Raw genomic sequence first — 26,424 nt, 5'->3', positions numbered from 1 at the left:
TCAGCCTTCTGTCTTAACTTTATGTCCTCATGGGTATCTAAATATGGGTACAGAGTTTATCTGAGATTTTGCAGGGCAGCCTGATACTCCATTTAACTGTATCTTTCTCTACGCTTATTATACCCTGGGCCTTTCTTTCCTTTCATTGGTTATGATTCATCTGTCAGCTTTAGATTTTCCCCAGATTTTGTGCATTCTCTCTTGGTGTACCCGTATGTCTGTCTCTGTCTCTCTCTCTCTTTCTGGATGTAGCCCTTGTTTGTTTACTTTGCTTCTCTAGTCTCATTTAGTGGCGTTTCCTGGGAGATGTAAGCTACAAGGATGTGCTTGGTCAGCCATCTTTAACTGGGCCTATTTCTTAAAAGTGGCCTCTTGAATCATTGTGAGAATAATTAGAATTATTTATTTATTTAGTCTTGTTGTTGTTGTTGTCGTTGTTGTTGCGATTTCTTGGGCCGCTCCCGCGGCATATGGAGGTTCCCAGGCTAGGGGTTGAATCGGAGCTGTAGCCACCAGCCTACGCCAGAGCCACAGCAACATGGGATCCGAGCCGCGTCTGCAACCTACACCACAGCTCACGGCAACGCCGGACCGTTAACCCACTGAGCAAGGGCAGGGACCGAACCTGCAACCTCATGGTTCCTAGTCGGATTCGTTAACCACTGCGCCACGACGGGAACTCCAATAATTAGAATTTTTAAGAAGTTCCCTTTTTTTTCTGAGTTATTGGTTTACTAAAGGGCTAGTTGCCCCATTTGTTCCTATTATTCCTTCTGTTTTATGTTGTTGGTTTTTCCTCAAATTCTTGGCAGTTCTTAATGTGTTTCAGGTCCTGACTAATGTGTGTGCAAATGGTCCTGCGCTTGTGGAAGCCTCTTTCCTCAGCAGGCCCTTATTTTTACAGAGATAGAGACGTGATACTAGCCTTTGTCTAGGTGCATAGGTGAACTTAACAAGCTAGCTTTCCTTTAGGTTGTCGTCATCTGCAGGCAGATTGTCTAGGGAGCTTGGCAGCATTTGCAGAAGGAAGGAGGGAAGCTGGGCAGGCTCTGGGCTTATGGAAGTTTTAGGTAGAGAACCATTATTAGTTTTTTGGAGGGTTTTACAGAAAGACTTTTATTAAAGCATGCGTTTGAAAGAAGACTTGAAAGATAACTAGATTTTTTTTTTTCCAAGTTGCATGTTCCTAGGAGTGCCGTAGTTGCTTAGTGATTAAGGACCTGGAGTTGTCACTGCTGTGGCTGGGGTTGCTGCTCTGTCGTGGCTTTGATTCCTGGCCCAGGAACTTCTGTATGCTGTGAATGTGGTCAAAAAACAAAACAAAACAAAACATGTTTCTTATTAAAGATGTAAAATATGCCACTTATAAAAAATTTGAGGGGTTCTCGTTGTGGCACAGCGGAAATGACTAGGAACCATGAGGTTGCGGGTTCGATCCCTGGCCTTGCTCAGTGGGTTAAGGATCCAGCATTGCCGTGAGCTGTAGACACAGCTCGGATCTGATGTTGCTGTGGCTGTGACTTAGGCTAGCAGCTATAGCTCTGATTGGACCCCTAGCGTGGGAACCTCCATATGCTACAAGTACCACCCTAAAAAGCAAGAAAAAAAAAAATTGAGAGCAGAGACATGTATATGTCCAAGTGAAAATTCCTTCCTAATCTTTACTTTCTTTTGTCTCTGTCCAACCATGTATATATACATTTAAAGTATTATATGAATATATCTAAACTTTATTTTAAAAATCAGAATTGGGATCATATGCTGTATGCTTCCTTTCTGCTATTTTTACTCAACAGGAAATGTTGAACATTTTTCTCTTGACTACATGTTGAGCTGTCCCATTATTTTTAATAGGTTCAGTGTGTAATATGTGGAAATATAATTTCTTTAACTTGTGATGATCATTTACCTTATTTCCAGGTTTGTTTGGCGAGCATTGCTAGGTCGAACATTCTGCGCTGCTTTTTTCCCCTTTACAGTGCATTCCTACAAGAGGAATGCTGAGCATACTCAAGCTAAAATTGCAATAGGTTTTGCTAAATTGCCCCCCAAATAAATTGCATTACATTCTGTTTTCAGTAAAAGGATGTGTTGTAGCAGATACAAAACCCAAACCTTCTTTTGCTCAGGCCTCTTTGTAAAAATGGGTATTTCCGTGACAAATAGGATTTTCCAGTAAGAAGAAGGGTTTTCAAGTGAATTGGTGATCCAGGTAAAGCCAGAAGAAGGTGCAGGGCAGAAGACTGAAGGTGAATGAATGAATCAGTTTCGAAAGAGTGGAAAGAGCTGAGGCCAGGAAGGATTTATGGAGGATCTTTTTAGTGTTTTAAAAGTGTGGCTTAATTCTGTAAACAGTGGGGAGTTGTCAAGTTTCTCAGGAAGGGAAGCCATGACTACAGTGGTTTGGATTGGATCACTAGCAACAGTGTGGAGAATGGTGTGAAGGAAGGGGTTGAAATGGGACTCAGCTAGAAAGGCTTTGCAGTTCTAGATGCTCAGTCTTTCTAAGTGTCTTTCTTGTGGTCTTTCAATGGGATTAAGGCAGTCAGTCAACCTGAATGGAATACGTGGAGTCTGGCGAGAGAGTGTAGATTCAGTGTTTATCTTCCGGAAGGCGAAGGGCCAGCCCTGTCGAGGAGAAACTGTGAGCTCTACACTCACGGCATGCAGAAGTTCCAGGTCAGGGCCTGAACTAGCGCTACAGCAAACACCCTAAGCTGTTGCAGTGACAGCACCGATTCCCTAACCTGCTGAGCCACACAGGAACTCTTTTCGTTGAGTTGGTGAGGCACTAAGTAGGATGGAGGGGACTGGAAAACTCTTAGCCTGCTAGGTTGGGTGCCTAGCATGGTGGTGGGTGTTACAGAGAATTTAAAACAGTTCTGGGAGTTCCCGTTGTGGCGCAGCAGAAATGCATCCGACTAGGAACCATGAGGTTGTGGGTTCCATCCCTGGCCTTGCTCAGTGGGTTAAGGATCCGGTGTTGCCATGAGCTGTGGTGTAGGCTGGTGGCTACAGCTCTGATTAGACCCCTAGTCTGGGAATCTCCATATGCCTCAGGTACGGCCCTAAAAAGACAAAAGACAAAAAAAAAAAAAACCCAAAAAACAGTTCTGGAGTTTCCTTGTGGCAACTCTGGCATCGTAACTGCAGTAGGTTGGGTTGCTGCTGTGGCATGGGTTCGATCCCTGGCCAGGGATCTTCACATGCCATGGACGTGTCCAAAAAAAATAGTTCAGTTCAGTATTCCACTTGCTGTTCTCACATCATCAACACAGTTGGACATTTTAGAGGCTACAGATTCTAAAATGGGTGTGGAGGACTTCACTTTGTTTTTCGATCAGTGTGATTTTAATCCACTTGATGTTATTGTATTTTTTTATTCACTAATTAATGATTTGTTAATTTTCCAAACCTTGTGTTTGAAGGCAAGCAGCTGCTCCCCTTGTCCAGCAGTATCCATAGCAGTGTGGGACAGGTGGCTTGGCAGCCTTCTGGAGAAGCATCAAACCTGGTTCGGATGAGGAATCAGTCCCTTGGACAGTCTGCGCCTTCTCTTACTGCGGGCTTGGTAAGTGCGCCTTCTCTTCCTGCCGGCTTGGTAGGTGTTAGTTGAGATGGTCCCTTGCTCTATGAACAAATCCTTGCTTGTCATTTGTCATTGCCGAATCTATTGTTTTTCTTTTTAGGGTTTGGATAGTTGGAGTTCTCAAAGCGAAGTATAGCAAAGAATGAAATTTAACAGACTGTCTTCTCTTGCTCTCTCACGCTGTCGCTGGAACTGATTACATAATGCGAGTCAAGGAAAAGATTCAATATGATTGTAACTTTAATAAATAACTTTCCCGAGAAAGAGCTTTCTTATAGAAGTGATTCTTAATCTTGTGACGTTGTATTGTTTCTGTGTATAGCTCTGTGTATAAATATTTGATACATGAGGCTAGGGAACACGTTTTGCACAAAGTAGGCACTTCAGTATATATTGGATAAAGACGGAGCCTTCTCGATGTCTCGGCTTTGTATGGTAGACGGGACCTAACAAAGGTTAAGCTGTGCAGTCAGGAAAGGTTATTTCCTGCCTGTTATTGCATCCTGTACCCTTTTACTCTCAGTGGCCCTGCCGCTTTACTTAGGGTACCTGTTGACTGCTGGTCTCACACTTGTCCTTTTATCTGTAGGGTAAGGCACACCAGTAATTTGCAGGGTACAGTAACAGAAGCTTGGTTGGATTAATACTTGTTTGATGTGCAGTGTCCACAAAAGGTTTGATGTGTCAATACTAGTCTGAAATGATGTCACCTCTATCCTTGTCCTTGTCTTAATTGTCATTTTTATGAATTTTTTGGATAAAGGCACTGAAGAAATGCTTATCACACATGCTGGTGGCATTTTTCCCATGTCGAATGTTAAGTTGATTCAGAGCCTCTTGAACAGAAATAATGGTTCAAGAAGAACCAGCAAAATAATGTTTAACAGAGAGAAAAGTAACCTTTGAAAAGCCAAAGCTCAAAACTGGATTGAAGGAGTTCCCTGGTGGCCCAGCAGATTAAGGATCTGGTGTTGTCACTGATGTGGCTCACATCACCCTTGTGGCTCAGGTTTGATCCCTGGCCTGGGAACTGTTTGCATGATGCAGCCGTGGCCAAACAAACAAACAAAAAAACCAAACTGGATTGAAGTTTGAATTAAAGTCATGTTCCAAGATATTGCATCACCTTTATCCATTAAGCAGTCACTTTCCATTGTGCCTTTATCCCAGCCCTGGTACCTCACAATCTGTATTTTGTCTCTGAAACGGATTACCTATTTTGGATATTTCTTATGATGGAATCGTACAATTATGTGATCTTTTGTGTCTGGCTGCTTTCATTTAGCATGATATTTTTGAGGTTTATCCGTATTGTAGTGTGTGTCAGTACTTTATTCCCTTTCATGGCTGAGTAAGATCCCATCAGTTGGATACACCATAATCGTTTATCCATTCTTGAGTTGAAGGACCTTTGGGTTGTTTCCACCTTTTGGCTGTTGGGAGAAATACTGCTCTGCGATTCATATGCAAATGCTTGAGTTCCTGGTTTCAGTTCTTTGGGGTATGTACCTACCTAGGAGTAGAACTGCTGAGTCATATGGTAATTCTCTCTCTCTCTTTTTTTCTTTTTTCTTTTTTCCTTTTAGGGCCACACCTGAGGTTTATGGAAGTTCCCAGGCTAGGGGTTGAATCTGAGCTGCAGCTGCCAGCCTTCACCACAGCCACACCAGATCTGAGCCATGGCTGCGACCTCCGCCACCCCTCACAGCAACGCTGGATCACTGAGTGAGTGGCCTCACTGAGTGAGGCCAGAGATCAGACCTGCGTCCTCATGGATACTAGTTGGATTTTTCACCCACTGAGCCACAATGGGAACGCCGTCTTTAATTTTTTAAGGAACCATTAAGCTATTTTCCACATTGGATGCATCGTTTGGCATCCTTACCGGCAATGTATGAGGGTTCCATTTTTTTTCTATATATTTGCCAGTACTTGTTATTTTCTGGGGTTTTTGGTTTTGTTTTTGTCTTCTTAAAAATTATAGCTATCCTGGAGTTCCTGTTGTGGTACAGCAGAAACAAATCCATTTAGTATCCATGAGGATGCAGGTTTGATCCCTGGCCTTGCTCAGTGGGTTGGGGAGCCAGTGTTGCCATGAGCTGTGGTGTAGGTCGCAGACATGGCTTGGATCCTGTGTGGCTGTGGCTATGGCTGTGGTGTAGGTTACAGCTCTGATTTGACCCTTAGCCTGGGAACCTCCATATGCTGCAGGTGTGGCCCTTAAAAAAAAAAAAAAAAAAAATGGAGCTATCCTAATCGGTGTTAAGTGGTGTTTCATTGTGGATTTGATTATTATTATTTTTTTATTTTTTTAGCTGTACCTTTGGCATGCAGAAATTCCTGGGCCAGGGATCAGCCCTAGCTGCTGCAGTGACAATGCTGAATCTTTAAGTGGCTGTACCTCAAGGGAACTCCTGATTATCATTTTCTTAACTTAATATTTCAAAAATTCTGAGGTCATATACTGGGTATACTTTTGAAGGAATTAAAAATTCAAAGAGTTCCTCCTGGGTGGGAAGCCCCACAGACTGGAAACTAACTGGTTCACAGAGACGCACCTACAGGAATGAGAGTTCTGAGCCCCACATCAAACTCTCACGTGTGGGGATCTGGCATGGGGAGAAAGAGCCCCTGGAGCATCTGGCATTGAAGGCCAGTGGGGCTTGTGTGCAGGAGCTCCATAGGACTGGGGGAAATGAAGACCCCATTCTTGAAAGGCGCACACAGACTTTCACGTGCACTGGGTCCCAGGGCAAAGCAAAGTCTCCTTTGGAATCTGGGTCAAACCTGACTGCAGTTCTTGGAGGACATCCTGGGAAAACAGGGGTGAATGTGACTTGTTGTGAGGGAAGGTCATTGAAAGCAAAGCTCTCGGGAATATTCAGCAGCTGCCTTTCTCTGGAGGTGGCCATTTGGGAAAAATCTGGCCCCACCCATCAGCCAGCTGCTGAGAAGCCCCAGGCCAAACAACAATCCAGGTGGGATCACAGCCCCGCCCCTCAGTAAACAGGCTGCCTAAAGACCCCTCAGGCACACAGCTGCCTCTAATCCCATCCAGAGACTAAGCCCCACCCACCAGAGGGATTAGAATTGGCTCCACCTACCAGGGGGCAGGCAAGAGGAAGCCTACAGTAAGCCCCCCCATACTGACTTCAGCCACAGGGGGGCAGACATCAGAAGTAAGGGAGGCTACAATTCTACTCTGTAAAAAGGTCACCACACCAAAAACCTATCAAAATGAAAAGACGGAGAACTATACATACCTCAGATGAGGGAGAAAGGAAAAACCCCCGAAAATCAGCTAAGTGATCAGGAGATTCTCAGCCTCCAGGAAAAAGACTTTAGACTGTTGATGCTGAAGATGATTGATGCAAGACATTGGAAATAAACTGGAGGCAAAGATGGATAACTTACAGGAAACCCTGACCAAAGAGATACAAGATAGAAAACTTAAACAAGAAGAGATGCAAAGTACAGTAACTGAAATAAAAAAGTCACCAGAAGCAGCTAACAGCAGAATACAGGAGGCAGAAGAACAAATAAGCAAGTGGAGGACAGATTCGTGGAAATTACGGATGCAGAACAGAAAAGAGAAAAAAAGACTGAAAACAAACAAAGAGAGTCTCAGAGAACTCTGGGACAACATGAAACGCTCCAACATCCATATTATAGGGGTGCCAGAAGGAGAAGAGAGAGAAGGGGACAGAAAACATATTCCAAGAGATAACAGCCGAAAACTTGCCTAATATGGGAGAGGAACCACTCACTCAAATCCAGGAAGCACAATGAGAACCATATAAAATAAACCCAAGGAGGAACACCCCGAGACACATATTAATCAAACTGACCAAAATGAAAGACAAAGAGAAAATCTTGAAAGCAGCTAGGGAAAAGAAACAAGTAACATACAAGGGAACCCTAATATAAGGTTAGTCAGCAGACTTTTCAGCAGAAACTCTGCAGGCCAGAAGGAAGTGGCATGATATACTTAGTGTGATGAAAGGAAAAAACCTCCAACCAAGATTACTCTACCCAGCAAGGCTCTCATTCAGATTTGAAGGAGAAATCAAAACCTTCACAGGTAAGCAAAAGCTGAGAGAATTCAGCAACACTAAACCAGCTTTATGACAAGTACTAAAGGAACTTCTCTAGGCAGAAAAGAACAAGAGAAGAAGGAAAAAAAGAGCAACAAAAACAAATCCAAAGCAATTAATAAAATGGCAATAAGAACATACATATCAATAATTACCTTAAGTGTTAATGGACTGAACGACCCAACCAAAAGACATAGACTTGCTGAATGGATACAAGAACAAGATCCATATATATGCTGTCTTCAAGAGACCCACTTCACTTCTAGGGGCACATACCAATTGAAAGTGAGAGGATGGAAGAAAATATTTCACGTAAACAGGGATCAAAAGAAAGCTGGAGTAGCAATACTCATATCAGACAAAATAGACTTTAAAATGAATATTTTAAGGGACAAAGAAGGACGTTACATAATGATCAAAGATAAATCCAAGAAGAAGATATAACAATTTTAAATATCTACACACTCAACATAGGTTCACCACAATATATAAGGTAACTGCTAACAACCTCAAAAGGACAACTTGGCAATAACACAATAATAATGCAGGACTTTAACACCCCACTTACAGCAATGGACAGATCAACCAACAGAAAATCAATAAGCAAACACAGGCCCTGAATGATGCATTAAACCAGATGGACTTAATAGATATTTATAGGACATTCCATCCAAAAGCAACAGAATACACATTTTTCTCAAGTGCACATGGAATATTCTCTAAGATTGATCACATCCTGGGCTACAAATCCAACCTCGGTAACTTAAAGAAAATTGAAATCATATCAAGCATCTTTTCCGACCACAAAGCTATATGACTGGAAATCAACAACAAGAAAAAACTGCAAAAAACACAAACACGTGGAGACTAAACAACATGCTGCTAAACAACCAATGGATCACTGAAGAAATCAAAGAGGAAATGAAATAATACCTGGCAGCAAATGATAATGAAGATACGACACTCCAAAACCTATGGGATGCGGCAAAAGCCGTTCTAAGAGGAAAGTTTATAGCAATACAAGCCCACCTCAGGAAACAAGAAAAAGCTCAAATAAACAAGCTGACTTTACATCTAAAGCAGCTCGAGAGAGAAGAACAGACAAGACCTAAAGGTAGTAGAAGGAAAGAAATCATAAAAATCAGGGCAGAAATCAGTGAAATAGAAACAAAACCATAGAAAAGATCAATGAAACAAAAAGCTGGTTCTTTGAAAAGATCAACAAAATTTATAATCCCCTAGCCAGACTTATCAAGCAAAAAAGAGAGAGGACTCAAATCAATAAAATTAGAAATGAAAAAGGAGAAGTAACAACGGACGTCACAGAACTACAAAGGATCATAAGAGACTACTATATGCAACTATATGCCAGTAAAATGGAAAACCTAGAAGAAATGGACAAATTCTTAGGAAAGTACAATCTTCCAAGACTAAACCAAGATTAAATAGAAAAGATGAATGGACCAATCACAAGAACTGAAATTGAAACTGTGATTAAAAAATTGACAACAAACAAAAGTCCAGGACCAGATGGCTTCACAGGCGAATTCTATCAAACATTTAAAGAAGAACTAACACCTCTCCTTCTGAAACTATTTCAAAAAATTGCAGAGGAAGGGATACTCCCAAACTCATTCTATGAGGCCACCATCACCCTGGAACCAAAACCAGACACAAAAAAAGAAAACTACAGGCCAATTTCACTGATGAACATCGATGCAAAAGTCCTCAACAAAATACTAGCGAACCGCATCCAATAATACATCAAAAGGATTGTACATCATGATCAAGTGGGATTTATCCCAGGGATGCAAGGGCTCTTCAATATCCGCACATCCATCAGTGTGATACACCACATTAACAAACTGAAGAATAAAAACCATAGGATCCTCTCAATAGACACGGAAAAATCCTTTGACAAATCGTCCTTTGACCGATTTCTGATAAAAACCCTTCAGAAAGTGGGCATAGCGGAAACCTACCTCAGCATGATAAAGGCCATATATGACAAACCCACAGCGAACATCATTCTCTCTCTTTTTTTTTTTTTTGTCTTTTGTCTTTTTTTTTGTTGTTGTTGTTGTTGTTGTTATTGTTGCTATTTCTTGGGCCGCTTCCGCGGCATATGGAGATTCCCAGGCTAGGGGTTGAATCGGAGCTGTAGCCACCGGCCTACGCCAGAGCCACAGCAACGCAGGATCCGAGCCGCGTCTGCAACCTACACCACAGCTCATGGCAACGCCGGATCGTTAACCCACTGAGCAAGGGCAGGGACCGAACCCGCAACCTCATGGTTCCTAGTCGGATTCATTAACCACTGTGCCACGACGGGAACTCCCGCGAACACCATTCTCAATGGAGAAAAGCTGAAAGAATTCCCGCTGAGATCAGGAACAAGACAAGGATATCCGCTCTCACCACTACTCTTCAACATAGTTTTGGAAGTCCTAGCCACAGCAATCAGAGACGTAAAAGAAATAAAAGGAATCCAAATTGGAAAGGAAGAAGTAAAACTATCACTATTTGCAGATGACATGATACTATACCTAGAGAACCCTAAAGACCCTACCAGAAAACTGTTAGAGCTCATCCAGGAATTTGGCAAAGTCAAATGATACAAAATGAATACACAGAAACCGACAGCATTTCTATACACTAACAATGAAAGAGCAGAAAGAGAAATTAGGGAAGCAATCCTGTTTACCATCACATCCGAAAGAATAAAATACTGAGGAGTAAACCTTCACAAATAGATGGAAAGATATACCATGCTCATGGATTGGAAGAGTTAATATTATCTAAATGACTATACTACCTAAGGCAATCTACAGATTCAGTGCAATCCCTATCAAAGTACCAAGGACATTTTTCACAGAACTAGAACAAAATATTTTAAAGTTTGGAAGCACAAAAGACGCAGAATAGCCAAAGACATCCTGAAAAAGAAAAATGGAGCTGGAGGAATCAGGCTCCTGGACTTCAGACTACACTACAAATCAACAATCATCACAACCGTATGGTACTGGCACAAAGACAGAAATATAGATCAGTGGAACAGGATACAAAGCCCAGAATTAAACCCATGCACCTACAGCCAACTAATCTATGACAAAGGAGGCAAGGATATACAATGGAGAAAGGACAGCTTGTTCAATAAGTGGTTCTAGGAAAACTGGATAGCCACATGGAAAAGAATGAAATTAGAACACTCCCTAACACCATACACAAAAATAAACTCCAAATGGATTAAAGACATAGATATAAGACCAGACACTATAAAACTCTTAGAGAAAAACATAGGCCAAACACTCTCTGACATAAATGACAGCAACATCTTCTCAGATCCACCTCTTAGAGTATTGACAATAAAAACAAAAATAAACAAATGGGACCTAATCAAATTTAAAAGTGTTTGCACAGCAAAGGAAACCCTAAACAAAATGAAAAGACAACCCACAGAATGGGAGAAAATCTTTGCAAGTGAATTGACCGACAAGGGATTAATCTCCAAAATTTATAAACACCCTCTGCAGCTCCATACCAAAAAAAACAAACAACCCCATCAAAAAATGGGCAGAAGATCTAAACAGACAGTTCTCCAAAGAAGACATACAGATGGCCCCAAAAAACACATGAAAAGATGTTCAACATCACTCACGATTAGAGAAATGAGGTACCACCTTACACCAGCCAGAATGGCCATCATCAAAAAGTCTACAAACACAAAAAGACAATAAAAAAAAAAAAAAAAAGAAAAGAAAAAGAGTTCCCATCGTGGCGCAGTGGTTAACGAATCCGACTAGGAACCATGAGGTTGAGGGTTCGGTCCCTGCCCTTGCTCAGTGGGTTAATGATCCGGCGTTGCCGTGAGCTGTGGTGTAGGTTGCAGACGCGGCTCGGATCCCACGTTGCTGCGGCTCTGGTGTAGGCCGGCAGCTACAGCTGCGATTCGACCCCTAGCCTGGGAACCTCCATATGCCGCAGGAGAGGCCAAAGAAATAGCAAAAAGACCAAAAAAAAAAAAAAAAAAAAAAAAAAAAAGTCTACAAACAATAAGTGCTGGAGAGGGTGTGGAGAAAAAGGAACACTAGTACACTGTTGGTGGGATTGTAAATTGGGGCAACCACTGTGGAAAACAGTACGGAGATTCCTCAGAAAACTAAAAATAGAACTACCATTTGATCCAGCAATCCCACTCTTGGGCATCTATCCAGAGAAAACCACTACTCGCAAAGACGCATGTACTCCAATGTTCATTGCAGCACTATGCACAATAGCCAAGACATGGAAACAATCAAAATGTCCATTGACAGAGGAGTGGATCCAGAAGATGTGGTACATATACATAATGGAATATTACTCAGCCGTCAAAAGGAATGAAATACCAGCATTTTTAGCAACATGGATGGACCTAGAAACTATAATGCTAAGTGAAGTCAGCCATACAATGAGATGCCAACATCCAATGCTTTCACTGACATGTGGAATCTGAAAAAAGGACAGACGGAACTTCTTCGCAGAACAGATGCTGACTCACAGACATTGAAAAACTTATGGTCTCCGGAGGAGACAGTTTGGGGTGTGGGGGGATCTGCTTGGGCTGTGGGATGGAAATCCTGTGAAATCAGATTGTTATGATCATTATACAACTACAGAAAAAAAATAATAAAGAATAGGGAAAAAAAATAAAAAGATGAAATTAAAAAAAAGAAAAATATCTTCCCTAAAAGGAAAAAAAAAAAAAAAAATTCAAGGAGTTCCTGTTGTGGCCCAGCTGAAACGAATCTGACTAGCATCCATGAGGACGCAGGTTCGAACCCTGGCTTTGTTCAGTGGATTAAGGATCTGGTGTTGCCATGAGCTGTGGTGTAGGTTGAAGACACGGCTTGGATTTGGGGTTGCTGTGGCTGTGGTGTAGGCCAACAGCTATAGCTCTGATTCAACCCCTAGCCTGGGAACCTCCCTATGCCACGGGTGCGACCCTAAAAGGACCAAAAAAAAAAAAAATTCAAGATACAACTTAGAACCTTTTCCTATCATTGTTAACTATCATGATTATTCTTTAAATTTCACATATGACTACAGAGAAACACCTATAGATGTTTGTTTTGCCTACTTGTGTTAAAGTTTTCAGACTCAGCAACTTCCCCTTTCACTCTTACCTGTCTGCAGCTGTAGCTTTGCATTTTCTACTGTGAAAGTTGGGTATATTTGTATCTATCTCTTAATTAGTTTTATTGAGGTTTAACTTTCATAGAATAAAGCTCACCCATTTTAAGTGTGCAGTTTGATGACTTTTCACAGATGTGTACAGTTGTATCACCACCACCACAATCATGTAGATGTAGGAAATCATGGTATGGAAATTTCTGTCACCCTAATTTAGTTCCCTTGTGCCCCTTTGCAGTCTGTCCCCGCCATCCCCCGCCCCCTTGGCAACCACAGACCAGCTTTCTGTCCCTGTGATTTTTGTCTTTTCCAGAGTTTCACTTAAATGGAATCACACAGAATGTAATCTTTTGTGTTTGACTTATTTCACTTGGCGTAAAGGTTTTGACATTCATCCACATTGTTTTGAGTATGGGTAGTTCTTTTTTATTGCCAGAAGTGTTCTATGGCCTGTGTCTATTGGACTATCTGCTCAGCAGTTAATGGCCATGGGGATTGTTCTAGTTTTTGCCTGTTACGGAGAAAGTTGCTGTGAAAGTTCATGTACGAGTATTTGTGTGGGACAGTGCTTTCCTTTCTGCCGGATAAATACCTAGGAATGAGACTGCTGGGATGTATGGTAAATGGATGTTTATCTAAATGAGAAACTGGCGTTTTTGCATTTCTACCAGCAGTTGTGCCACATCCTTGTTAGTATTAGATATTATGGTTTTAATTTTCTCCATTCTGTTGGGTGTATAGGGATATCTTATTGTGGTTTTAATTTGCATGCTCCTGATGATGAATGAGGTCGAATTGCGTTTTTTATGTGCTTTTTTGCAGTGTGTGTGTGTGTATTCTATGATGAATTACCTGTTCAAATCTTCTGTTCTTAAGAAATTTTTTGGTCTGTCTTATTTTTTATTTCTTTTTTGGTCTTTTTTCTTTTTTTTTTTTTTTTTTGAGGGCCGCACCCATGGCATATGGAGGTTCCCAGGCCAGGGGTCCAATCGGAGCTGTTGCTGTGGGCCTACGACATAGCCACAGCAAAGCCAGATCCGAGCTGTGTCTGCGTCCTACACCACAGCTCATGGCAACTCCAGATCCTTAACCCACTGAGCGAGGCCAGGGATCAAACCTGCAACCTGATGGTTCCTAGTTGGATTAGTTTCTGCTGCGCCATGATGGGAACTCTGATCTGTCTTATTTTTGAGTCTTAAAGAGTTCTTTGTATATGCAATACATTTTTTTTTTTTTGGCCTTTTTTTTTTAGGGCTGCATTTGCATATTACCAGGCTAGGGGTTGAATTGGAGATGCAACTGCTACACCACAGCTCACAGCAAGGCCAGGGATCGAACTTGCATCTTCATAGATACTAGTCAAGTTTGTTTCCACTGAGCCATAATGGGAACTCCCTGGATACATGCTTTCTAAATATTTCTCCCTATCTGTGTGTGGCTCATGTTTTTGTTTTCTTAGCAGTTTTTTATATAAAAACCTAAATACAAAAATATGCAGAAATCAACGTATTTCTCTATACTAACAATTAAATTGAAATTGAAAAGTTGTTATTATTTATAATTGTTCTCAAACTTGAAATAATTGAAGATAAAATTTAAAAATTATTTGCAAGACCAATACATTTTAAACTACAAAATATTACTGAGAGAAATTAAAGAAGACCTGGAGTTCCCGTCGTAGCTCAGTGGTTAACGAATCCGACTAGGAACCATGAGGTTGCGGGTTCGGTCCCTGACCTTGCTCAGTGGGTTAAGGATCCGGCGTTGCCGTGAGCTGTGGTGTAGGTTGCAGATGCGGCTCAGATCCCGAGTTGCTGTGGCTCTGGCATAGGCTGGCAGCTACAGCTCCGATTAGACCCCTAGCCTGGGAAACTCCATATGCCGCGGGAGCGGCCCAAGAAATAGCAAAAAAGACAAACAAACAAAAAAAAAACGAATCCAACTAGGAACCATGAGGTTGCGGGTTCGATCCCTAGCCTTGCTCAGTGAGTTAAGGATCTGGTGTTGCCGTGAGCTGTGGTGCGGGTCGCAGATGCGGCTCAGATCCGGCGTTGCTGTGGCTGTGGTGTAGGCTGGTGGCTACGCCTCCAATTCGACCCTTAGCCTGGGAACTTCCATGTGCTGTGGGAGCGGCCCAAGAAATGTCAAAAAAGACCAAAAAAAAAAAAAAAAAATAAATAAAAAAATAAATAAAGAAAGAAATTAAAAGAGACCTGAATGAATGGAATGATGTAAGATGTTCATGAATTGGACCACTCAGTATCATTAAGATGTAAATTCTCCCGTTGATCTATTGATTCGGTTTAATCCCAGTCAAAACCCAAGCAGTCTTTTTCAGAAAGTGACAAGATGATTTCAAATTTATATTGAAATGTAAAAAGGGCCTAGAATGACCAAAGCAATTAAAAAAAAATTTATTTATGTATTTGTTTTAGGGCCGCACCTGTGGCATATGGAGGTTCCCAGGCTAGGGGTCCAGTTGGAGCTGTGGCCACTGGCCTATGCCACAGCCCCACAGTAAAGCCAGATCTGAGTCTGGGTCTGCAACCTTCACCACAGCTCACAGCCACGCTGGATCCTTAACTCACTGAGTGAGGCTAGGGATCAAACCTGTGTCCTCCTGCATGTGGCTCAGATTCGTTTCTGCTGAGCCATGACAGGAGCTCCATAACCAAAGCAGTATTGAAAGCGAAGATCAGAGTTGGAGGAAACCCCCCACCTGATTTTGTGAGTTTCTCTAAAGGTATAGTAATCAAGACATTGTAATATTGGTGTAAAGATGAACAAAAGAGCACTGGAACAGGACAGAAAGTTCAGGCGTAGATAAACATATCAAGATAATTTAATGGGAAAAAGCGTTATTTCAGCAAATGGTGCAAGAACAGTTTACATGGGAAAAAAAAAAAGAAATTTGATCCTTACCCCTTGCTTTATGCAAAAATTAACTTGAAATGAGTATGGCAACTGAAAAAAGAGCACAACCTAAAAATGAGAATATGTTTTATTTGGGAGCAAAACTGGGGACTTAAGCCCAGGGTGCAGCCCCTCACATGTGTCTGAGACATTGCTAAGAGGTAGGAGGAGCCAGGATGTATAGGAGTTTTTACTCCAAAGACCGGGTAGTAGTGGGAACTCCAAAAGGTTGCTGTTAATGAAAGAAAACTAGATACTCAAAGAATTTAGTGCTTTTCTGTGTATGGAAAGATGCAAAAGTCTTGCTCATGGAATCGTTTCTTTGATATGCACTCAGCTGTCTGGGGCCAGTATCCTCTGCTTTCTCATCCTGAGTCTCCTTAGGGTGCATGGCATGACTGGGAGTGGCTGAGGCCGATTGCTGGCTGGTGGGCATCCTGTTTCCATCCTGAGTTCCTTCAGGACTCACTGTTGTAGACAGCTTTAGTGTAATGCATGCAGCTTGATGGCTGCAACATACTCTGTTTAACTGATATGGCAGGAAATGTATTTTTACTCACAGATAATTGATAAAAGCTAAGGTCATAAAACATGTGAAGGAAAACAGGAGAAAATCTTTGTGATTTTTGAGTGAGGCAAACATTTCTTAGAACACAAAAAGCATAGGCCATAAGAGGAATATATTTGACTTTATCAAAAAGAAAAATCTTTTCTCGAATAACTTATTTATTTATTTATTTATTTTTTGAGGCCAAACCTGCAGCATATGGAAGTTCCTGGCCTAGTGGTTGAATCAGAGCTGTAGCTACAGCAATGCAGGATCCAAGCTACAGCCTCAGCCATGCAGGATCCAAGCTGCATCTGTGACCTGTGCTATAGCATGCAGCAAAGCCGGATCCTTAACCCACTGAGCGAGGCCAGGGATTGAACCCGCATCCTCAAGGAGTCTGTGTTGTATTCTTAACCCCCAAGCCACAATGGGAACTCCCTGAGTACTTACTTTTAATGGGATAGGGACAAATTGGAGTGTGTTTACAAGGGAGTGGAATGATGAGTGCCATGCAACATTGTTGAACTGTTAAGAGATATAAATAGGTTTTGTTGTTTCCTTGGAGTTAAAAAAATATCACTGCCTTCTTTGGAGATGGAAATACAGAAATCATGATAACTGGTATTTGCAAACTACTATGGGCCTATGTATTAATTTCTATTTTTTTCATTCCTACTCAAGAAAATATATTTGAATGAAATGATTATGGATGCCTTTTACTTTATAAAAGAAGTAAATCCCAGCTCAGGCTATAGACCTGTGTGCCATGTTCTCGTCCTTCTGCTTAGTAAACATATAAGCCTAGGGAAGTCACTGAACCTCTTTAACTCTCATCTTTATAATCAAGATAATTATAGGGGCTTCCTCAGAGAGTTACTAGGATAAAATGGGGCAATCCATGTAAAATAACATAGTGACAGATTTGTTTTTGGTTTTTTGGTCTTTTTAAGGCTGCACCCGCAGCATGTGGAGGTTCCCAGGCTAGGGGTTGAATCGGAGCTGTAGCTGCTGGCCTACAGCACAGCTCACGGCAACACTGGATCCTTAACCCACTGAGCAAGGACAGGGATCGAACCCGCGTCCTCATGGATGCTAGTCAGATTCATTTCTGCTGAGCCATGACAGGAACTGCCCACTTTGTATTTGTCTTTTCACTTGCTTAATAATGTCTTTGATGCATAAAATTTAAAAAATTTGATGAAGTCTAATTTTTTTTCCTTTTGATCCTTGAGCTTTTGGTTTTATATCTAAGAGTACATTGCCATACCCTGGGTCATGATTTACCCCTATGCTTTCTCCTGTGAGTTTTATGGTTTTAGCTCTTATATTTACTTAACTGATTCATTTTGAGTTAGGTTTTGTAAGTGGTATGAAATAGGGGGGCCCAATTTCCTTCTTTTATGTGTGGATATCTACTTGTTAGATATCCTTTTAAGAGCTAGGTAGATATCTGGGGTAAAGGAGCTCAGCTTTTGGAAGCTGTGGATGAAGTCACCATGCAAGAAAGTACAGAAAAGGAAAAGGAATGTAGGGACATGTGACCAACTTAAATGTGAAAAAGGGCAAATAGTATAAAATAGTGAAGTGTTCAATGTGGTAAGAATTACAGGATTAAAAAGTGCATTCACTACCTATTAACTTGAGACTGCTGTCCTTTCCACTCTTGGTTTCTTCTTTTTGACAAGAGTAACATGTTTCTGATGGCACCTAGTGTCTTTCAAAGGTCTGAAAACAGTGTTTCATAAGAGACTTTAAAATGAAACTTGGGAGATTTTCATGAGATTGAACAGTGTATTGCAGCCTAGTTGCTTGTTCTCAAGAGCATCCTTAAGAGAGAAGCAAAAGAATGGGCTACTTATTTTGCTTGAGCAAATTTGGAGCTGAATTTTGTCTGGAGTTCTTAAACATTTTAATCATATCTTCTATGACAATTTGTAAAGAGTTTAAGGATTGCAGAGCATAGCACAATGCTTAGCATGTCGTGGATTCTCTGTAAACATTTGCACAGTGACTGGGTTTTGAGTATTCTCATATTCTTGTCCTTTTAACACTTAGTCTCTAAAATCCTGAAGAACTTCTACTGTAAGGGTTATGAATAGTGCTTTCAAAGCCCTTCTCTCCACGAACATGTCTTTTTTCTCATAGAGGTGACTTTTATAAGTATTTACTGGGAATCTTGGTAGAGGATCCCACCCATTGCTAGATTATATGCTTCTTGATAGCAAAGCTTGTTTCTTACAGAAATTTCCCCAATTCTCTGCCTCCTATAACAGCCATCTAACATAATATTTGCTGTTTGTATGGAGTAGTTGAGTTAATGAATGTTAGGTGAATGTGAGGTGTTTTTCTAAGAATTATCCAAATAATTATCTGCTTATGGTGTGTGACTTAGCTCTTTTTTTCCCTTTTAAGCGTCCAAGTGAGTTGTTATTCTGCATTTTTTGCAATGTCTTTTCTAATCTATAGAATATCTAGAATAAAGGACTGGTTCCAGCAGGTGCAGACCAGTAGCCTTGGAAGAGAGGAATGCTAAGAGAGTAGTGTGCATAAAAGAGTTAGCAGAGCCCGAGACGGCTGTCCATAAAAAGGCCTGCGTGTAAGATTGGCCCTTGGTTAGCATCTAGAAACTTGAATGATAACTGTTTCCTATACCGATAAAATTTTCCTTAAATGATAAGAGCAAATGACTGTGTCTGGACTGTGCAATGTGAATACCTGCTTTCCTGGAAGCCCGGAGTTTTGGTATGTGGTAGCCAGACTGTGCCTGTGTAACCAGCTCCAGTAAAAAGTTTCAGCACTGAATCCGACGGGCTTCACTGGTAGACAGAATTTCATGCGTGTCGAAATTTCTTGTTGGAGTAATTGAATGTGTACTTTGTGACCAACCATTGAGAGTGAACTCTTGAAAACTTGCCTGTGGTTTCTCCTGGACTTTGCTATAAACCTTTTCCCTTTGCTCTTTTTGTTTTGTTTCCTTTTGCTGTAATAAATTTCGGTCACGAGTACAAGTACATGCAGAGTCTTGTGAGTCATCCTGGAGAATTGCTGAACCTGAAGATGACCTTGGGGGTCCCTGACAAAGGTAGCCTTTGAAGGCTTGCGGAATTGGCCACATGTAGCTCCCCAGATTTACATTAATGGGCAGGGTTGAAAGTTGTTTTATGTGTAATTAACTTTAGGTCATTTTATAACACCTGAGACTGAGTTATTCTTTCCTCTGCCATTGTTTGCCCCAGAGCTGGCATTATTTGCCTTTTACCCTGAGGATGACATTGCTTCTGCCATGTCCTTCTGTTTCTTATGGCACATAGAACAGATTGAAAGGGCTGGGCCCTATTTTTTGATCTGTTACTTCCTTGTAGCATATCTCGCTTTCATTATTTTTATTCAATTAAGGTTATATATGTGGCCGTTGTGTTAAAGTGCTAGGAGCTGTGGGTGATCAAAAAGAAGAACAAGACTCACAGTTCTTAAGCTGCCTCTGTTTCTTTTTTTCCTGTACTTCTCCCAAGCTTCATATAACCTTCTTCTGTTGTTTCTTTGTTTGCCTAGTGTTTCCTGATTGATATTTTCTACTTTTAAATACATTTAACAGTTTACTTAGGTAGTTTAAAGAAAAGGAACTGTCCTGGAATGCCTGTCTTATATCCCCATACTTGTAAAATTGTTTTGTACCACATGAAATGACACCTTTTGGAGCCCATGCGTGTGTGTGTGTGTGTGTGTGTGTGTGTGTGTGCATGCATGCAGTGTCATGATTTATCACTGTGTTATATGAGGGAGAACTGTAGGAAGAATTATGACTTAAAATATTCCATGAGTATTTAACGTATGAAATGCTTATGTGATAGGCATCTTAATAATAATGCAAGCACTGATAGGTTAAACTGAACGTGTGGTGGTCCAGTTGGTTTTGTGATCTATATGAAACTAATTTGCCCGGAGTTAGGCAAATTATCCATGAGGATGCGGGTTCAATCCCTGGCCTCGCTCAATGGGTTAAGGATCTGGAGTTGCTGTGAGCTGTGGTGTAGGTCTCAGATGCAGCTTGGATCCCATGTTGCTGTGGTGTGGTGTAGGCCAGCAGCTGCAGCTCTGGTTTGACCTCTAGCCTAGGAACTTCCTTATGCTGTGGGTGTGGCCCCAAGATCACAGAAAAAAAAGAAAGAAAGAAAGAAAGAAACTAATTTATCAGTTTCAGCCTACGCTGCTTATTACATAGAGGCATGTATTTATCTGTTGCAGAACCTGGGAGATAATCTTGCTCTGTAGAATGTTGTAAAGTTAGAGGCAAGGTGACCAACGTTAGTTCCCAGTCTCTAGGCAGAGAGCTATGAAAGAAGGTAACGTGTGTATGAGTATAATTTTGAGGGTCATTTTCGATTTGCTTTTAAACTAGAGTCATGGTACCTGTGGGCTTTTAGGGTTCCTTCCTAAATCTCATCAGTTTAGGTCAGTATTGAGAAATACTGTATGTACATATAGTCTGGATTTTTATTCATCCAGCAAACGTGTTTCTAGTGCCCATGTGGTATCAGGATTTGGGGTGACTGCTGAAGAAAATAAGACATTGTTCTTGCTCTCAGGAATTATTCCTTGTTGTCAGGCATTATTGCTATATAATTGTTATTATTGAAAACTGTGAGGCATAGTTTGGACACAAGAAGTAGTGATCAGTTTTGGATGTGGATGGGAATTAAAAGCTTAATAATGATAATGCTTGAGCTGGACTTTAAAGGATGATTAGGAATGATCAAAAGATGTTATGAGTTGTCTATGACGCAGTATATAACTTTGCTAGGGAATGAACGAACACATCTTGGAAGAGGTAAGGTTTAAGCTAGACCTAGAAGGATAAGTAAGATTTCGACATAGAAAGCTTTGGGCACCAAATAATCCTAAAATTACTGTGAACTGTCACTTGTACACACTCAGGATTGCCAAAGCAACCAACCCTGGAAAAAGAGTAAAGCAGGAGGCAGAACTCTCCCAGACTTGAGACAGTAGTACTACAAAGCTGCAGTAATCAAAATAGTGTGGTATCAGCACAAAAACAGACATATGGATTAATGGAACAGAATAGAACCCAGATACCTATGGTCAATTAATCTTTGACAAAGGAGACAAGAATATACAGTAGAGAAAAGACAGTCCCTTTAGCAAATGGTGTTTGGAAAGTTGGACCATCACATGTAAATCAATGAAGTTAGAACATACCCTCTCACCATGCACAAAAATAAACTAAAATGGCTTAAAGACTTAAACATAAGACACCATAGAACTCCTAGAAGAGATTATATAATCTCTGATTATATGGCAGAGATTATTTCTCTGACATAAATTGTACCAATGTTTTCTTAGGTCAGTCTTCCAGGGCAATGGAAATAAAAACAAAAATAAGCAAATGATACCTAATCAAACTTACAGGCTTTTGTACAGCAAAAGAAACCATCAACAAAACAACAAGACAACCTACAGAATGGGAGGAAATATCTGCAAGTGATGCAGCTGACGAGGGTTTAACCTCCAAAATATATGTAGAGTTCATACAACTTGACAATAAAAAACCCAAACAATCCAATTAAAAAATGGTCAGAAGACATAATTAGGCATTTTTCCAAGGAAGAAATACAAATGGGAATATGAAAAAATGCTCAACATCACTAATTATAATAGAAATGCAAATCAAAACTACAGTGAGGTACTGCCTCACACTGGTCAGAATAGCCGTCATTAAAAAGTCTACAGTAACAAATGCTAGAACTGATGTGGTGAAAAGGGAACCCTCCTGCACTGTTGGTGGAATGTCACAGCCACTGTGGAGAACAGTATGGAGGTTCCTCAGAAAACTAAGACTGCAGTTATCATAAGATCCAGCAGTCCCACTCTTGGGCATGCATATGTCTGGACAAAACTGTAATTCAAAAAGATGCATGCATATATGCACACTTATATTCATAGCCCTATTCACAATAGCCAAGACAGGGAAACAGCCTAAATTCATCCATAGATGAATGACAAAGAAGATGTGGTTACATATATAGAATGGAATAATACTCAGCCATAAAAAAGAACAAAAGCATGCCATTCTCAGCAACATGAATGCAGCTAGAGATTATCGTACAAAGTCAAGTAAATCAGAGAAAGGCAGATATCATGATACACGTATATGTGGAATCTAAAATGTGACGCAGATGAACCTGTCTATAGAACAGCAACAAACTCACATAGAGAACGAACTTGTGGTTGTCAAGGGGGAGGGATTTGGGGAGAGATGGAGCGGGAGGTTGGGGTTTGCAGATCTAAGCTGGGGTACATGGAGGGATAATCAGCAAGATCCTACTGTGTAGCACAGAGAACTCTGTTCAGCGCCCTGTGATAAACAATAACCGAGAAGAACAGTAAAAAAGAGCGAATAGGAGATTCCGCTGTGGCCCAGCAGAAACGAACCCGACTAGTATCCATGAGGATGCGGGTTCGATCCCTGGCTTTGCTCAGTGGGTTAAAGATCTGGCGTTGCTGTGAGCTGTGGCCTAGGTCGCAGATGTGGCTCCCGGATCTGGTGTTGCTGTGGCTGTGGTGTAGGCCCATAGCTGTAGCTCTGATTCAACCCCCAGCCTGGGAACTTCCATATTCTGTGGGTGTGGCCCTAAAAAACAAAACAAACAAACAAAAAAAACCCCAAAAAAACAAGGAGTGAATATAACTGAATTACTTTGCTGTAAAGCAGAAATTAATACAAAATTGTAAGTCAGCAATACTTCAATTAAAAAAAAAAGCTTTGGGCAGGGAGAAGAGCTTTCTGGAGTAGCGACCATAAAGTAAAGGTATGGTTGTCCAAAATTCCAGAAAGAGCAAGTGGTTCATTTTGGCTGGAGCAGGGATTGTGGAACTTAAGGGAAGGCGTGCCATGCTAGGTAAGGCTGCGAACAGTAGGTCGGGTCGATTGGATTAAAGAGCAAAGGAGTTCAGGTGTTAAGGGAGGCATCAGGACCTCATTTTTAGGTAGCGGGGGCCACTGAGGATGAATAAAATGGTTGAGAATTTTTCTGAGGGCACTGAAGAGAAATGGGGTAGAGGGAGTCTTGTGTAGAGGTGACTGCCAGAGTCAAAAGATTATCTGCAGATAACAAGGTGGGAGAGTAGTTGATGGCTTAGGGGTAGTAGGGAGAGGGAGGGAGGTAAGTCAGGTGCTTAGAGAGTGTGTTTTGACTGAATGAGGGTCTTTGCATCTGCTAATATTCTTTGCTCTCCGTGTACTTGTCTTGCTTTCCTTATCAGCCGTTCCTTTCATCTTTTTCCCACTTTATTTACCCTTATTCTGACTCCTTTTCTGAATTGGCTTATTTAAATGTTTCAAGTTTTTTTCTGGAACTAGAAATCTAATAGTTATTCTATGCTTAGAAGCCTCTGATGATAATGATTCTTTTTTTTTCCTTGTCTTTTTGCCTTTTCTAGGGCCGCTTCCCGTGGCATTTGGAGGTTCCCAGGCTAGGGGTCGGATCAGAGATGTAGCTGTTGGCCTACACCACAGCCACAGCAAGGCAGGATCCGAGCCGCATCTGTGACCTACACCTCAGCTCACGGCAACGCCAGGTCCTTAACCCATTGAGCAAGGCCAGGGATTGAACCCGCAACCTCATGGTTCCTAGTTGGATTCGTTAACCACTGGGCCACGACAGGAACTCCTGATGATTATCCTTAAAAAAATTACAGAGATAGCGCTCACAGAGTGAGTTCATTAATCAGAAAACAAGATTATGGGAGCCAGGGCAGGTCTAGGGAGGGGCACATCTAATAGAGGGGATCTATGTGCTGTACATATGGTTGGCCAGAAGCGATTATTTTTAGAGCTCAGGAAGTTTGTGCTAGAGTCAGAGAATTATCGGTATGAAAATGGTATTTGAAGCTAAGAATGTGGATGAGTCCCCTTGAGAAGAGCATCCAAGGATTAAAAAACAGACGCACCTTTGGGAGAATCACTCTTCTGTTAGATGAGATTGCCTTTAGGATAGAGAACCTGTCTTTCCGAATTTGGTAAACCTTTTTGATTCCTCTGTGCCAGTTACTGTGCCAGGTGCTGCGTGCACAGAGAAGACTGAGAGAGAGTGTTCTTAGCCCGATCCCAGGCTTTCAAGACAAAGAGAGATGTGTGGTGAACAGTGTGGAGCAAAAGATGCTGCAGGGGAGGGAGAGGAACTGCCATTGAGCCTTTGCACTGTCAGTAACTTTCCATTATGTGTCACTCACTGTGATTAGGAGGTTAAGCTTTTTGCTTTTTTTTAAAGCAGTGTGATTGACTGATGGATATTTTATATTGCTATTTTTTTGGCTGCTTTTTTTATTGCTATTTTTAAAGAAGAAAACGACCAGTCTTTTCAACAAATTAGTTGCTTTATATGTATGTTGTCTGTGAATATGATTTTTCGGTAGACTAGTAGCAGTAAATTTGATAAAAAGGTGTGTGCCACTGTGGTTTCAAAGAAAATGCCTGGAGAATTAATTGTGAGTAGGAAGGTTTGTACTGAAACAAATCATATAATTTCTCTTAGTGATAAGAATTGACTCCCCTTTCTCCTATGCATTTGGTACGCTTTACAAAATATTTATTTAGTACTTCTTTCTAGCTTATATGGAAGGTGTGGAACGTACAGGGGTGAAAAAAATAGACGTGGTTCTTATCCTTGTGGCCTCTAGACCAGCTTGGGGGTGACAGATATTAGCAGATTTTTTAAAAGGGATGTGTATATAATTATACATCAGCATTGATGCAGTTGTGCAGCTGTAAACCACAATGAAAGATTCAAGTTCTTTTTTTTTCGGTCTTTTTTGTCTTTTTAGGGCTGCACCCATGGCATATGGAGGTTCCAGGCTAGGGGTCAAATTGGAGCTGTAGCTGCTGGCCTACACCACAGCCATAGCAATGCAGGATCCAAGCCACATCTGTGACTTACACTACAGCTGCTGGATCCTTAACCCACTGAGGGATCGAACCTACATCCTCATGGATACTAGTCGGGTTCCTTAACCACAGAGCTGTCACAGGAACTCCAAAATTATTTTCAATACTATAAAGAACCACAGTGTTTACAATGTATTTTGCTGCAAATGAATGAATCAGGGTGTTTTGTTCACCTGGTATGATATGTAGGGTGTGTCCTCTGAACAGTGTCTTTTTTTTTTTTTTTTTTTTTCGGCTGCACCTATGGCACATGGAAGTTCCCAGGCCAGGGATCAAACCTGCCATAGCAGTGATAACTCCGGTTCCATATCCCACTGAGCCACCAGGAAGCTCCCTGATCAATGACTTTTGATCTGAATTTTATTTTATTTTATTTATTTTTATTTATTTTTTTATTTTTTGTCTTTTTGCTCTTTCTTGGGCCGCTCCTGTGGCATATGGAGGTTCCCAGGCTAGGGGTCTAATCGGAGCTGTGGCTGCCAGCCTACACCAGAGCCACAGCAACGCAGGATCCGAGCCGCGTCTGCAACCTACACCACAGCTCACGGCAACGCCGGATCGTTAACCCACTGAGCAAGAGCAGGGACGGAACCCGCAACCTCATGGTTCCTAGTCGGATTCATTAACCACTGCGCCACGACGGGAACTCCTGATCTGCATTTTAGAATGCCAGGATTGGAGCATCTCTAACAGTCAAACTTTTTATGCTACATTTTATTGTGTCTTTTATAGTTGTTTATGTTTCTGAATGCAAGTTGGTGTGCCTGATGCAGTTTGGCTAAACAAAATAAAACATGAGAGTTTTGAGCGGAGAAAGGTTTATTGCAGGGCCATGCAAGAAAATGGGTGGCTTCTGCCCGGAAAACCCCAAATTCCTCAAAGGGTTTCAGCAAAGCACTTTTAAAGGCAAGGTGAAGTCAGGGATAGAGGCATGGTTAGTTGTTGCAAACTTCTTGGTGCTGGAATACTTTGTTCTTTTTTTTTTTTTTTTTTTTGATTTCATTGGACTGTAGTTGACTTACAAAGTTGTGTTAATTTCAGGCATACAGCAAAGTAAATTAGTTTTAATATACATCTCTCCATTCCTTTGTTCCTATAGCTGCCCACATATCAGGTCATATTTCTGTAATCCTCCAGTAAAACAGAT

The 26,424-nt window shown here is 41.3% G+C and overlaps 1 protein-coding gene across 1 annotated transcript in view; it reads left to right on the top strand.

Moving 5' to 3' along the window:
- The window catches only part of MAST2 (microtubule associated serine/threonine kinase 2), a 213,154-nt gene that overhangs the window by 27,556 nt on the left and 159,174 nt on the right, over positions 1–26,424 (top strand). The window contains 1 exon segment of the mRNA XM_021096724.1: positions 3,429–3,571. Coding sequence (XP_020952383.1) covers positions 3,429–3,571 — 143 coding nt within the window.

This window comes from Sus scrofa, chromosome 6 (assembly GCF_000003025.6).
Source record: "Sus scrofa isolate TJ Tabasco breed Duroc chromosome 6, Sscrofa11.1, whole genome shotgun sequence".
Taxonomy (NCBI): Eukaryota; Metazoa; Chordata; class Mammalia; order Artiodactyla; family Suidae; genus Sus; species Sus scrofa.
This window is presented reverse-complemented; position numbering and strand designations above follow the sequence as displayed.